Here is a 14,752-nt window from a genome sequence, read left to right as displayed (position 1 = left end):
GAAAGTATTGAGTGGCTTTTAAAAGTTGAACTGGAACTAGGATTTTTTTTTTTAAGTCATAATTGGAAATTATCTGGAAACAGTAGCTTAGAGTTCTGGATGCTGGCCAAAGAATTTAGACTTTTCTTTTTAAGGTACTAGAAAAAAACAGTTTGGTTGGAAATGGTGCATTATTAGTAGAATGAAATACAAAGGAAGAAGGTGTGGGGATTAATGATGAGTTTGCTTTAGACAGATCTTAGTATGGTGTTTTTAGAGACTAATTTTGTTCACCCAGAGTAGCCTTGATATCTCTGTAAGTCTTACTGGAAAACCTTGTAAAATTCAGTTTTAATTTGTTTGTATTCCAATATAAGTTGTGAGGTAATTTTTCAGTTGCATTTAACATGATTATGAGATCTTGGTAATTTGCAGATAACACCAGGCACAGAATTACAGAATTTTGCATGTCAGGTGATGACGTGGAATTCTTTTAGGCTTTTTATTTGAAAAAGAGAAGGTGTAAGGAATTATTTTTGCCACAGAATAGATTTGAATTGTGCTGTTTATAGGTAGAAAACACTATTTTTTTTAACCTAAAGATCTCTTAAAGTGTGCAGCAGATCACTGGAAAACATGAACTTGTTTTAAAGAGCTTTTCAGAGAGTTTCTTAGGAAACCCAGCAGAATAAAATCTAAAAAAAAAATAGTCAATTTTTCTAGTAGCTAAAAGTCACAGAGTAGGAGATGAACAGACTGTATACATGGTGGAGTTGGTATGAACACTATTCCACTGCTGTTATTTATGTCAGTCATTGTTAAAATGCCTCAAGGTGAAGGTACACTTAATAGGGTAAAATCACAACTAATTAGGTAAACTAGCAGTTAAATATCTGCTTCACAGAATCTTCACCTGAGAGACCTCATTTCCAAAGTTGAGAAGTTCAATAAATTAAAACTCTCAAATTGATCAAAAGATTTTTGTGGCTCACTTCCTTCTTTCTGCTTTCAAACCAAGTCGAGAGAATGGAAAAACATCCCCTTGCTGCTAGCTGTGCTTCAGCTTACTAGTCAAATATGTTGATAAGGGACATGAACACATAATTTGGGTAGACCCATGATGCCTAGGACTTGCATGGGACTTTAAGAGTATAAATTGTATTGTGGAAGTTTCATAGCAATCATGAGTGCTATATCCAGCTTGAGTGGGAAGATACTGCAATAGTTACATACCCTCTGCTCAGACTGATGGTCCTCTGTCCTGTCTGACTTTACTTATAAAACAGGAGTTCAGGGTTGAAATTATAAAAAATGTAAGTGTGTTAGTTAGCATCAGACTTTCAGGGTCCTATACTTTTGCATAGGTGTTGCGCACCTTGGTGATGTGTTTGTTTTATTACCACACAGAAAGAGAGCCAACTCTGGGATCAGATTTAAAGAAATTTAGATTTAAAGACATAACAGTGTTAGAAAAATCTAAGAGACTATTAATTTTACCATTGAGGAAAGATTGTACACATGAACTTTTTTTGTGCTCTTTAAGTCTCAAAGTATTAAGCTTCAAATACCTTTTTCTGAGAATCTGTTCTTGCTTACACCTTTCTTTTATAGCACAGCAATTTAAGTTATATGGTTATTTATGTGATTTGTTTTCTGTCTACGATATCTTCTTAGTTACTATCTCCATGTTCACATTCAATGTTATCCTCTCACCTCATACCTTTGTTAGTGTTAATGTGTCTAGCACACACTAAGCATCACGACTTGAAAAGATGCCTCCATAGTACTTTGTAGGTGGTCTGGTAGAAGTTTTCCAAGGACCTGCACATTTTATTTTTTTCTACAGTTTTTTTTGTGCTTTTGACCTACAACTTACGCAACCAAGTTATATAAGTTTTCTGGTAACACCTACATTGTCAGAATTTAATCAATTTATGTAGAGGAGTTGCCAAAAATAGTTTTATGCAGTATAAATTATATATCTCAGAGGACTCTGCCTCTTTGCCTTCTCCCAAGAGGTTTGTTTTGAACAGATTTCCTACTAGGTTAGTTTCATTCTGCAGGTCAAGGCTGCAAGTAAGAAATAGTATAAATACAAAGTAAACTATAAGGTATGATTAAGAAGCATAATTGTTGTTAAAGAACCATCTGTGGGCCTGTATCTCTTTAAAAAAATGTTTTTTTGTTGCTCTGTATACTCGTCACAAATACAGCCCCTTGTTTAGGATTTTTAAGCCACCTTAATAAAATGATAAATCTGGTACTTGTGAAATCATTTATGGACTTTTGAATGTTAGGATTTAACCACTGATATTCTTACTACTAATGTAAGCCTTCTTAAATGTCAAATTCATAATCCTTTTTAATAAAAAAGTTTGTAAGTATAATAATAAATAGTTTATAAAATAACTGAAAGTAGAAAAGATTTATGTTAGGTGACTGTATGCTTTATACTACAAACTAGGCCACTTTTAAGAGACAAACCAAGGACTGTTAATAATTGTCTTGGGATAATGAGCACAAATTAGGACTTTTCTGGCCATACTAGGCAAACCAGGAAACCTGGTCATCCTACTTCACAGGAGTCTTTTGTCCCACCCTTCCTTCCCTGTCCCTTTCCAAAGGCATTGACCCTCAACTTTTTAGCTGTTCAAGAATTTATCTTCATATTTCTAAATAATGTGTTTATCCATGACTTTTAGTATTATATATATTTTTCTTATTTACCTTTGTCTTCCTCAATCACCTCTATTCCACAGCATGTTTGTAGCAAAATTATTGATTTGGTAGCTTATGTTTACATTAGTATAACTATGTAAATATTAAGGCTCACTTTGCCAAACACCCCCTTTTTGAACAGTAACTCTGTTTTCCTAATAAAAAACTAATTTGCCATTTGTTTTTTTATACTCAGCATTTTCTCCCAATAAGTTAGGTATTTATGGGCGGGGTGGGGGGGGAAGCAAAGAGAAAGGGGAAGAGAGAATCTTGAGCAGGCCCAGTGGTGTCAGCCTAGCTCCATCTCAGGAGCTATGATATGACCTTAGTCAAAATCAGGAGTCGGACACTTAACTGACTGAGCTACACAGGCACCCCTCCCAATTTTATAATGTTCTCTGACATATTCCAAAATAATTTCCATATTTACCAGTAATTTTCAAAGCTTACCATATTATCAGGGAACCCGCTCCAGTCTGGATTAGCTGTTCCTTGTGCTTTGGAACTATTTCCTGTGTTCTGTGTCTAGAGTTTCCTTTACTTAGTTAAGTTTCCTGGGTCCCATATCTGTTTGTTAACATTCTTTATATTCTCATTTTTCTAGGACATGTTCTTCATTTAGCTTCCTTAAGATGTCTGAAAATGTGTCCTATTCTCCACCTTACACCTAGTTTCTTGATTGGATGGAACTCAAGGCTAAACATTTTTCTCAGTACTACAGGCAATTGCTTCTTTGTCTTAAGAGTTTTTAAAATTGTAATTAAGAAGCCAGTAGGGGGTCTTCCCTTTATTTTTCGTGTTTTAAAATTTCAAGATGATAAATTGTGATTAGTATTGGTCTTTTTTTCTTTGATCCTGCTGGGTACTCTAGAGCCCTTTCAATGTGGAGATTTATATCTTTCTTATTTCTTTGATAATGTTTCTTTCTTCTGTCTTTTCACCATGGCTAATGTCAGATGGTAATTTGCCTGGCTATATCTCCTAATTTAAAGTTGTATTTTCTGCTTCTGGGAGGATTTCTCCATTTATTCTTAAAAGTTCTATTGAATTTAGTTTAATGTATCGTTTTTAAAAAGCATGTCCCATTCAAAATGGGACACAGAAGCTTTTCATTATATTCTTATTGCTTTCTTAAGCACTCTGTTATTTAATGAATGGATGTCTTTTGATCCCTTTTTGAATAGTAGTTCTCTCCTTTCCTTAAATTTTAAGTTCCACTTTTTGTTTTTTACCCTGGTCTTTCATATTGGAAGATTTTCTTGGATGCTTAGTGATCCTTTTTGTTTTTCTGTTTGATGGAAGCACTAAAAAAGCTGATTAGAGAGGCTCCTGGGTGGCTCTGTTGGTTAAGCATCCAACTCTTGGTTTTAGCTCAGGTCATGATCTCAGGGTTGTGAGATAGAGTCCCATATTGGGCTCTGTGCTGGGCTGACACCACCTGTGGCAAATTAGCTTTGTAATTGGGAGCAGTCCCAATGTCAGTGTCCAGAAATCTTATCTCTGGTGTTTTGTTTGGTGATCCAACAGTAAAATCCCTTCATTTTATGTTAATATTGTAGAAATAAGACCAGGAAAACATTTTCAGGTCTGAATATTGAGCATATCGATTTTGTTTTATTTATTTATTTTTTTTACACTTACCCCTGTAGAGATAATTGTATACTTATTTAGGTGAGGTGGATTGCCTCTGAAATCCTGTTTTCAAGAATCCTTATTCTGATTTGGGGAAGAATGAAGCTCGGGAAAGAATTTGGGGTTTTACTGTTCCAGCTACAGATTTTAATTCAGCTCACTTTCAACCCCATGCATCTTTTTTTTATGGTACTTTTAGGTCTTGTTCTTATTAGTGTGCTAAGTGCTTTTTAGTTGCTACCTCTTTCTAAGTGCCTAGGATATAGTTTTATCTTCTCTGCTGAATTATTGTACCTCTCCTCCTCCTCTAGATTTTTGAAATACACGTTGAAATTTCTTGCCTTTTGTGGTCCCCTTTCCTGTCCTTTTTTCATGGTTAAAGTTTTTGGATTCATTTATTGTCTTACAAAGGTTTTGGAAAGAGGGGCAAATAGATGCCTAAGGATAGCCATTTTTTTTACTAGTTTATTTTTGAAAGAGAGTCAGAGCTCAAATGGGAGAGGAACAGAGAGAGGGAGACACAGGATCCGAGGCACGCTCCAGATTCTGAGCTGCCAGCACAGAGCCTGACTTGGGGCGCAAACTCATTAACCGCAAGATCATGATCTAAGCCAAAGATGGGCCCTTAACCACAGAGCCACCCAGGCGCACCTAGGATAACCAGTCATGTTTTAATGGAAAGTTCAAAACTGACCTTTTTTGATAAGCTTTCTTTGGTCTAATCATATCTCAGTATAACTTTTACTGGGCTAGATATTCTTAGTGGAATAATTTTAATTGATCATGCTTTTGTGTTTCCATGTTTGTTTTATTATTTCCTACTGCATAATAGACCGTATGTTTTAATGTTTTTTCTCTCTCCATCTTTTCTGTACTGCCTCATACCATGTTTTTAAAGTAAATATAATCAACAAAGGAAATTCTTTTGTAGTAACTTAAGGTAGAAAGTTGTGATTAATCCAAGGTTGGTAAGTTAATGAGGTTACATGCCAAAAATAAATTAGGTATTTTTACATTAAATGTTTAAATTTTAATGTTTTGGGAAAGCAAATACTTTAAATACAAGCAGCATGTCAGGTTAGTGAAGTGCATCTGTTTGTAGTTGCTTTAATTTCAGTCTACTCCCAGAACAGTAAGGGAATTTTTAACATTAAAAGTGGGAAAGAAGTTGAGATTATTATGGTTTCTTTTTATTTGCCGCTTTCTTTTATGCTTCACTTCTTTCTCCTCTCAAGACTGGTGGTTTCTCAGTTACCCAGTGGCCTCATTTCTAAATGAGGATTTAGATTTCTAAATCCTTTCCCCAGAAAATTTTTAAAGTTTTTTAATTTAGAAAATAGTGTGAGGGGCACCTGAGTGGCTCAGCCAGTTAAGCGTCTGACTTTGACTCAGATCATGATCTCATAGTTTGTGGGTTTGAGCCCCACTTCAGTTTTGTACTGACTACTCAGAGCCTGGAGCCTACTTCGAATTCTATGTCTCCCTCTCTCTCAACCCTCCCCTGCTCTCTTGCTCTCTCAAAAATAAACATTTAAAAATGTGTTTAAAATAATGTCTTTATAACAGTAGTACTTGTAATAGCCTAGAACTGGAACCAATTTGGTGTCCATCCACAGTAGAATGGGCAAATAAATTATGTGTATAGTAAAATACTATACAATCCAATTAAAGTGAACTTATAACAGCCACATGCAACAACACAAATGAATCTCACAAATACAATGTTGAGCAAATAAAACCAGACATTTAAGAGTACATGTATGTTTCTATTTATATACACAGAGGTGTCCACCTCTGTCCAAAAGTAGAGTATTTCTGTGAAACTGTTTGTCAGCTGAAATTGGTGTAAAGTGAAGAAGCAAATACCATTAGTTTATGTGTGAAAACTATTGAATGTTCCCAGCCTGAAAAATAACCTATTGTCAAGACTTTTCTGTCACCATGGACCACATCTTGTTAATGTTTGCACAAAATACGTTAAGATAAAGCACAGAAACTCATAGACACAATTTTAAATTATGGGAGCTTGATACCGAGATGATGAATGTAGTTTCTGGGGAAAGAGGTTGGTGTTGTCACTTGCTACTCAGTACACACTGCCTCTGTAATGGCTTGCTACAAAACACTGAATGCAGTTTTTCCACTTTTTGCCTTTTTTTGTTTCTGAGAGAGACAGTGTGGCTTGTGTGCATGTGCACACAGGAAAGGGATAGAATCCCATGCCCAGTACAGAGCCCAGTGTAGGGTTGAATCTCAGGTCCCTCAGATCATGACCTGAGTCAAATCAAGAGTCCAATACCTAACTGAGCCACCCAGGCACCCCATCACCTTCTCTTTATAAAAACAAAAGTTTTCTTTGGATTTCTTCTGGTTAGCAAAAACGAGCAAAGTGGCATAACGTGAACTTAAAAGGTGGGAGATAACCTGCATGGGTGAAAAGTCATACATAGCTGTTGTGACTCTTAGTATAGATTAAGGAATATTTAGTGAAGAAAACTTAGAAATTATTCTCACTTTTGAAAAATTTACAAATTTGTGTAGAGTTCTGTAGAAAGACAATATTGAATAAGGAAAAGAACCCAGGAATTGGAAACAACCTGAGTTCCTCATCCCACTTTTATCAGTTTGCTTCATTTTATGGGCAGTAGAAAGCCTTCCATGGACTGCTTTATAGAAGAGGAATTTTGATAGTCTCATAATTCACCATGCCTGATATAGTTAATTTGCTAGATTAATTCTTGATTTGAACTGATAGTTACGCATGGGTGGCTCAGTCAGTTAAGCATTTGAATCTTGATTTTGGCTCAGGTCATTAAGATCAACCTCCTTGTCAAGCTCAGGGTGGAGCCTGCTTGGGATTTCCTCTCTTCCTCTCCCTTTGTCCTCACCCTTCCCACCTCCAAAGAATAAAAGAAAGAACCTAAAGTTTGCATGATTTTCCAAAGCAACTAATCAAAATTTGCATTTCACAGGAAACTTCAAGAATGGAGTCTAAACCTTCAAGGATTCCAAGGAGAATTTCTGTTCAACCATCCAGCTCTTTAAGTGCTAGAATGATGTCTGGAAGCAGAGGAAATAGTTTAAATGATACCTATAACTCACGAGACTCTTCATTTAGACTGGATTCTGAATACCAGGTAACATCTTAACTTGGAATATATGTGTATAGTCTCTTTTTCAAAATCCCTGGGGCCACATGTTTTTTAGATACTAGAAAAGTATAATTTTAAGATCTTCAGCTGGATCGGAATCTCCCTGTAAGAAAACCCATTAATATATTTGCAGGAAAATGAATAACTATTTACACCAAGTATTAAAAACTCATGTTTTTCAAAATTATGAAGAAGGCATTGTGGGCTGGGGCGCCTGGATGGCATCCAACTCTGGATTTTGGCTCAGGTCATGATCTCAGGTCATGGGATCGAGTTCCGGGTTAGGCTTCAGTCTGAGGAAGGAGCATGCTTAAGATTCTCTCTCCCACTGCTCCTCTCCCCAGCTCATACTCCTGCCCTCCTCCCCCACCTCAGAAAAATTAAGGGGGCCTTGATGGTCTTAATGTGAAACAATTTTACTGTATTTCAAAGACTTGGAAGCCTCTTCACTTAAAAACATAAGTATCAATTTAAGTATAAATTTAACTAACCTATGTAGGTGAGTTGGTCACAGGACCAAAAACTACATCCCTTTCTTTAACATTATATGAATTCATCTGACTTTTCTCTGCATGTGCACAAAACAGTGATGGAGTAATGATTCGTATGCGTTTTTATTTTACAGTATGACTTATAAATATTTTGTTTTTATTGGTGATTATTAAGTTAATAGACCACCTTTTAGGTGAACTTTGGGATTTTATTTTTATGGTTAGTTTGGAGTTTGCAGATTCATAATCTACGTCAAACTACATGAGCTGTTCTTACGTAGTTAATTTTCCTTTGGATTGACAGCAGAGTTTTCAAAGGTCTTATTAGTAATATAAACACAATAGTTTTAGTATAAAACAGTATAAATTTCAGAAGGCATGATTTCTAGGTTTAATGTAATTCATATGGCTCATCTTTCAAATTTGAATTTACTGCATTATTGGCTGAATGGCTAATGAACAGCTAATGAAATTATAAGTGATGTGCAAAAGTCTGGGCAACTTGAATCTAAAAGAACCCTTTAGTGAAATTTTGCGCTTAAGTTATTTATAAATATGTATATCATGTAATGTACTATATGGCAGAATCTAGTTTTAAAATATTTCCACACAATAATAAGCATTTTATAAAATATTCAGAGAAAGACTGAAGTAAAATATTTCTCTAAATCTGCTACATACTTCCTCATTCCTCACTTTTTATGAACTATTTACTTTCGTTTTATTTTGTTTTTAAAGTTTATTTTTTGGGAGAGTGCGAGTGAGGGAGGGGCAGAGAGAGAATCCCAAGCATGCTGTACAGTGTCAGCATGGAGCCCAATGCAGGGCCCAAACCCAAGAACCATGAGATCATGACTTGAGCTGAAGTCAGTGCTTCACCAGCTGAGCCACCCAGATGTCCTCCCTCCTCTTATTTTATCTTTTAGTGTTTGTTTATTTTGAGAGAGAGAGCACCTCCTGGAAGGAGAGAGAGAATCCCAAGCAGGCTCCACATTGTTATTGTAGAGCCCCTTGCAGAGCTTGAGTTCAGGAACTATAAGGTCATGACCTGAGCCAAAATCCAGAGTCAGACATTCAACTGACTGAGCCACCCAGATACCCCAACTTAGTTTCATTTTAAATATTGGTTGATAATATATATTTTTATTCTGTTTCTAGACAAAAGGACCCTTGACCAGAGGTACAGAATTATATATTTGCATTCTATAGAAAAGTTCTGGGTTAAATGATTGTGACTTTTCAGAACACAGATTTTCCCCCCCAACTTTTCATGTAGCTTGTTAGTAAGGAGCACAGGCACTGAAACCAGACTTTTGTTGCCTGAATTGGAGTCCTGTTCCATTACTTGCTAGCTGTGTCAACCTAGGCAAGTTATTTTACATCTTTCTTACTTATTTTCCATATCAGTCAATTGGATTATTAGTGTTAGGTGAATGAGAATAGTGCCCGCCACATGATAAACACTGTGTTAGCTGCTACATTTGTTTTCATTATAATTGTTAGAGCTAATTATATTAAGTGATAAAAGTCTTAACTGTATTTAGGAAATTTACTGACATCCACTTTAAAATGTATTTATAAGACTATTCCTTCCAGTTTTTCTCCTTTTTCTTAATGTCCTAGACTACTCTAAAAGCCTCCATTTTCATTGTGGAAGTTAAACAAATGCAAGCATGAAAGGCCACTTTTATATTTCATTGATTTTTAATAAGATAAATCAGGTTTAGAGTTTGTCTTAATGTTTTTCAATTGCTTTAAATGACATCCGAGTTTTTCTAATGGATTATAGGAACATTTCCAATCTTAAATCAACTACTCGTAGCCTGCTTTGCTCTTTAGTTTTGATTTAGAAACTGAAAATTCTGCGTTCTTGTGTAAATTATTTTATTTCTGGGTTTCTTCTGTAAAGTGATGGCAATAGTAGCTTCTCATACAGTTATTACTAAGATTAATTGAAAGAAATAACACTTTTGTTATTGTGCAATAACAATTGTAGCTGGAACTTAGCTTTCAAATGTTTCCAAATATAATGATGATGATCATGATTGTTACTGTATTCATTATTTCCTAGCTTTATAATTGGTTTAAAAAGATAGTATGTTATGAGAATATTTAAATCACATATTATATATTTAGTTTTATATACTCTTAATACTATTCAACAAAATATATATTTACATTCCTTTTAAATATCAAAGGGAATATTTTTAAAAATTACTGATGTTTTCTCATGCCTGTTTGCAACCTCATATTCCCCTTTTCTCAGACTCTTAGTAAAGCTGAAGCTTCAGAAAGATAGACATGATAGATCAGTTATGTTAAGGATTAAATAATCAGGAAACACCTTATATTTATATAGTACTTAACATTTTGTAGAACAGTTTTTTCTTTTAACTTTATTAACATATGGTAGATACTTAAGTCGTTTTATGCATAAGGATCTGAAATCTGGAAAGAGAAGTGGTTTCCCCCAGTCAGATGATTAGGATATAGTGTATCTAAGAATCTGAGGGATAGCATTGTTTCTTTGGGAAAATACAGATTCTAAGTTCTAAACAGTTGATTTTCTGACGATCTTTTGGTTCTCAGCTGTTGTAAGCTGGACTTCCTCTGTTATTAATCTTGCTGGAATTTTTGTTGACTTTAAGTTTTTATTAACAATTTGAATGGTTGAAAACTATGATCATCTTATCTCTTTGGTAATAGTAAGTAGAATTTTAAATATTTTTGAAAAGAAAATACAATTTCTGTAATTCATATTTTAAAAAGTAAGAATTTGGGAGCATTTTGTCAATATGTAATAATTATTTCACATTTATTTTTTCATTGTTATTATTTTTTTATTTATTTTGAGAGAGAGAAGACAAGCATGTGAGCAGGGGAGGGGCAAAGAGAGTCGGGAGGGAGAATCCCAAACAAGCTCTGTGCTGTCCCTTAGGAGCACCACTTAGGGCTCGATCCCACAAACCGTGAGAGGATGACCTGAGCTGCAACCGGGAGCCCCAGTTTTATGTATATTTCTATAACTTGGTTTAAGCAACTATAATCCCACTACATTTTCTCTGTTTTGCTTGGAGATTACTTTTTTGTGTGGGGGGGTGTTTTTTTTTTTTTTTCAGTTTTTTTCATTTTGAACTTTTAATTTACATCCACGTTAGTTAACCTATAGTGCTATAACGATTTCAAGTAAATTCGAGTGATTCATCCCCTATGTATAACACCCAGCTTTGAGATTACTTATAATGTGATGAATGATAAATGATAAAATGAGACTTTTTGCTTACATATTTTCTAGTTTGTAGATAAATTTACAGAGCTCCCTGCCCCTTGTGTATTTTACATACTATGTTATCTCAAGATTTAAACGAATCAGTGGTCATTAACATGTTTACTACAAGCTTCCAAAGAACTAAATACATGCAGGTATACATATAATCAGTCAAGAAAATGAAAATAGTTTTAAAATAGAATCAGGAAAAATACAGATAAAATACTGAAAGTGAATTAAAGTTGTAACACTGTAGGCATTTATAAGTCCTGCAGTGTTTTAATGTTAAACTTGGACTCTTGTTTTGGTCTTCAGAAAGGTCACAGGGTAAATACAGTCAGCTTTCAGCATTTAAGGTGTTTCGTTCATAAGGACAAGTAACCAGTTCCTCAAAGAAAACAGTGCTTGACAATTTGGTTTGCAAGTGGACAATGCCTTTAGTCTAGTGTTTATATTATTAAATAGTCCTAGTTTAGTCAAGTTGTTTCATGGTAAACCTCAGCATTAGCAAAGGATATGATGCCAAAGTACAGCTCAGTGAAAAACAGTTCCATAAAGGGACAGCATAGTGATCTAATAAATACCAGTTTCTGGTAGTCTTCATATAGGTATTGGGGAGTTTTTTGTATTATGTTAAGATTTCTTATCTGGATTTATCATAAAGCTGGGCATGGATGAATTCATAAAAAAATCATCTGTCTTTTTTATGAAAATTAAAAAGACTACTCATTCTGAATACAAGCTAGAATATAAGATTTCATTTAGAAGAGGTCAAAGTTGTTACTTATGCCTAAGATAATTTTGGTCTGGAAAATTTTCAAAGCAGGAATTAGCAGTCACAGGAATCATCCCAGTCACAGCACTGATTCATAGAAATGAGGAGCCAAGATTTCATTCTGGACTTGGTTCTTTTGCAGTGCATTACATAATTAAGCATTGTCTAGTGGATGACATTGGTTGTATTTGCAGCAATTGTTTAGGTTCTTTTTTTAAGAGGAACTTTATTGAGATGTGGGTCACATAGCATATGACTTATTCATTTGAAGTATACAGTTTGGTGTTTTTTATTTTTCTTTTTTTCTAATGTTTATTATTATTTTTGAGAGAGGAGACAGAGCATAAGTGGAGGATGGGTAGAGAGGGAGACACAGAATCCAAAGCAGGCTCTGGGCTCTGAGCTGTCAGTACAGAGTCAGATGTGGTGCTCAAAACCACAAACCGTGAGATCATCACCAGGTCCTAAGTTGGATGCTTAACCAACTGAGCCACCCAGGCACCCTATAGTTTGGTGGTTTTTAATATATTTGCAGAGTTGTGCAAATCATCACCACAGTCAATTATAGAACTGTTTTATCTCCTCAAGGAAAAAACCCAGATTCTTTAGCTATCAAGGCACTGCCCCTCCTCCTCAGCACTAAGCAACCACTGGTCTGCTTTCTGTCTCTATAGATTTCCTTATTTTCGACTTTCGTTTACAGGAATAGAAGCATACATTATGGTCTTTTGTACAAGCTTCTTAGCATGCTTTTAAAGTTCATCTGGGTTGTAGCATATATTAGTACCTCATTCCTTTTTGTGTATGAGCAGTATTCCATTGTGTGGATATATCACATTTTGTTTATCCATTCATCCATCCACTGATGGACATTTGCATTTTCATCTCTTGGCTATTATGAATAATGGTGCCATAAATATTTATATACTGTTTTTATACAGGCTTATGGTTTCAGTTACCTTGGGCATATACCTGAGAGTGGAGTTGTTCAGTCATATGGTATAAGTCTGTGTTCAGTTTTTTGAGGAGCTGCCAGACTATTTTCCAAACCAGCTGGACCATTTTATATTGCTACCAGCAGTTAAGTATGGGGGTTCTGATCTTGCCATGTCTTTGCATACATACGTATCTTACATTTGATTGTAGCTATCCTATCATGGGTGTGAAGTATCTCATTGCAGCTTTGATTTAGATTTCCTTGGTGACTCTTGATATTTAGCTGTCTTTTCATTTGCTAATTATAATTAGCTACTTTTATATCTTTGAAGGAACACTATTCAAAGATCCTTTGCTCACTTTTAAATTGGGTTATTTTTTGCTTTATAATTGAGTTGTAAAAGTTTTTTTATTTTAAATTCGCTTTTTCATTACTGGCAAATGGGAAAGCAGTAAACTTTTTTTATATTAGCCTTATGTTCTACAACCTTACTTTAATCCTTTTTTATTTCCACAAGGGATTTTTTTTGTTGTTGATTCTGTAAGATTTTCCACAAGAGGGTGTCCTCTGCAAATAAGACCGTTTTATCTCTTCCTTCCCAATCTGTGTACATTTCATTTCCTTTTCTTGGCTTTTATTTGCATTATTTAAAACTTGTAGTGCAGTGTTAGGAAACAGTGGTGCAAATAACCAAGTAAGCCCAAAGTTAAAAGGATAGAAATTAAAAAGATTAAAAAATAGAGACTATGGGGCGCCTGGGAGGCTCAGTGGGTAGAGCGTCTGGCTTCGGCTCAGGTCATGATCTCACGGTTTGTGGGTTTAAGCCCCATGTCGGGCTCTGTGCTGACAGCTAGCTCAGAGCCTGGAGCCTGCTTCAGATTCTGTATCTCCCTCTCTTTCTGACCCTCCCCCACTCGCACTGTTTCTCTCTCTCTCTCAAAAATAAATAAAAAACATTAAAAACATTAAAAAAATAGAGACTAAAAAACAATAGAAAAGAATAAGTGAAAACTAAGAGCTTTTTTTAAAAATTAGGTTAAATAGGCTAACCTTTTGCTGGGCTCACCAAGAGGAAAAGAGGACTCAAAGTCAGAAATAAATCATACTATAAAAATACAAATGATCGGGGCACCTGGGTGGCTCAGTTGGTTAAGCCTTCGACTTCGGCTCAGGTCGGATCTCACGTTCGTGGGTTCGAGCCCCGCGTTGGGCTCTGCTGACAGCTAGCTCAGAACCTGGAGCCTGCTTCCTGTTCTGTGTCTCCTTCTCTCTCTGCCCCGCCCCCTCTCATGCTCTGTCTCTCTCTGTATCAAAAATAAATAAAAACATTAAAAAAATTAAAAAAAAAACACAAATGATTGTTAAGGGATTGTATGAACAATTACATGCCAAAAACTGTACAACCTATAGAAATAGATAAATTCCTTGTACCATATAACCCATTAAGGCTGAATCATAAAGAAATAGAAAATCTGAAGAGATCAATATTGAGTAAGGAGATTGAATCAGTCAGTAACCAAAACCTGAAAAATGAAAAAAAGGCCAGGATCAGATCACTTGTATAAATTCTACCAAACTTCTCAAACTTAAAAACCGGAAGACTAGGAAGCCTACTCTTTACCACTTTTTTCAACATAATATTCACAGCTCTAGCCAATGTGTGTAGTCAGTCAAGAAAGAAATAAAAGGCTTTCACATCAAAAGAGGACATGTAAAACTGCCTCCTTTTTCTAGATAATACAGTGCTTAGAGAAACCCTAAACCAGAAAATTGTTAGTATTTAAAAATTGAGTAGAGCTG

At 35.2% G+C, this 14,752-nt stretch overlaps 1 protein-coding gene across 6 annotated transcripts in view; it reads left to right on the top strand.

Annotated features, from left to right (window-relative positions):
• Positions 1 to 14,752, top strand: part of MARCHF7 (membrane associated ring-CH-type finger 7) — a 50,215-nt gene that overhangs the window by 9,053 nt on the left and 26,410 nt on the right. For 5 of the 6 annotated variants that reach the window (XR_003906657.1, XR_003906656.1, XM_029934519.1 and 2 more), the window contains one exon: positions 7,302 to 7,466. Coding sequence is in view for 4 of the 6 variants with exons in the window: in XM_029934519.1 (XP_029790379.1) it covers positions 7,302 to 7,466 (165 nt within the window). In the remaining 2 variants the exon portion in view is untranslated. Of the gene's footprint in view, positions 1 to 7,301; positions 7,467 to 10,579; positions 10,678 to 14,752 lie in introns of those variants that run through there. The other variant, XM_029934520.1, reaches the window with a different exon arrangement.

Source organism: Suricata suricatta, chromosome 3 (assembly GCF_006229205.1).
Source record: "Suricata suricatta isolate VVHF042 chromosome 3, meerkat_22Aug2017_6uvM2_HiC, whole genome shotgun sequence".
NCBI lineage: Eukaryota > Metazoa > Chordata > Mammalia > Carnivora > Herpestidae > Suricata > Suricata suricatta.
The sequence above is the reverse complement of the archived record's forward strand: the minus strand, read 5'-3'. Positions and strand labels throughout refer to the sequence as shown.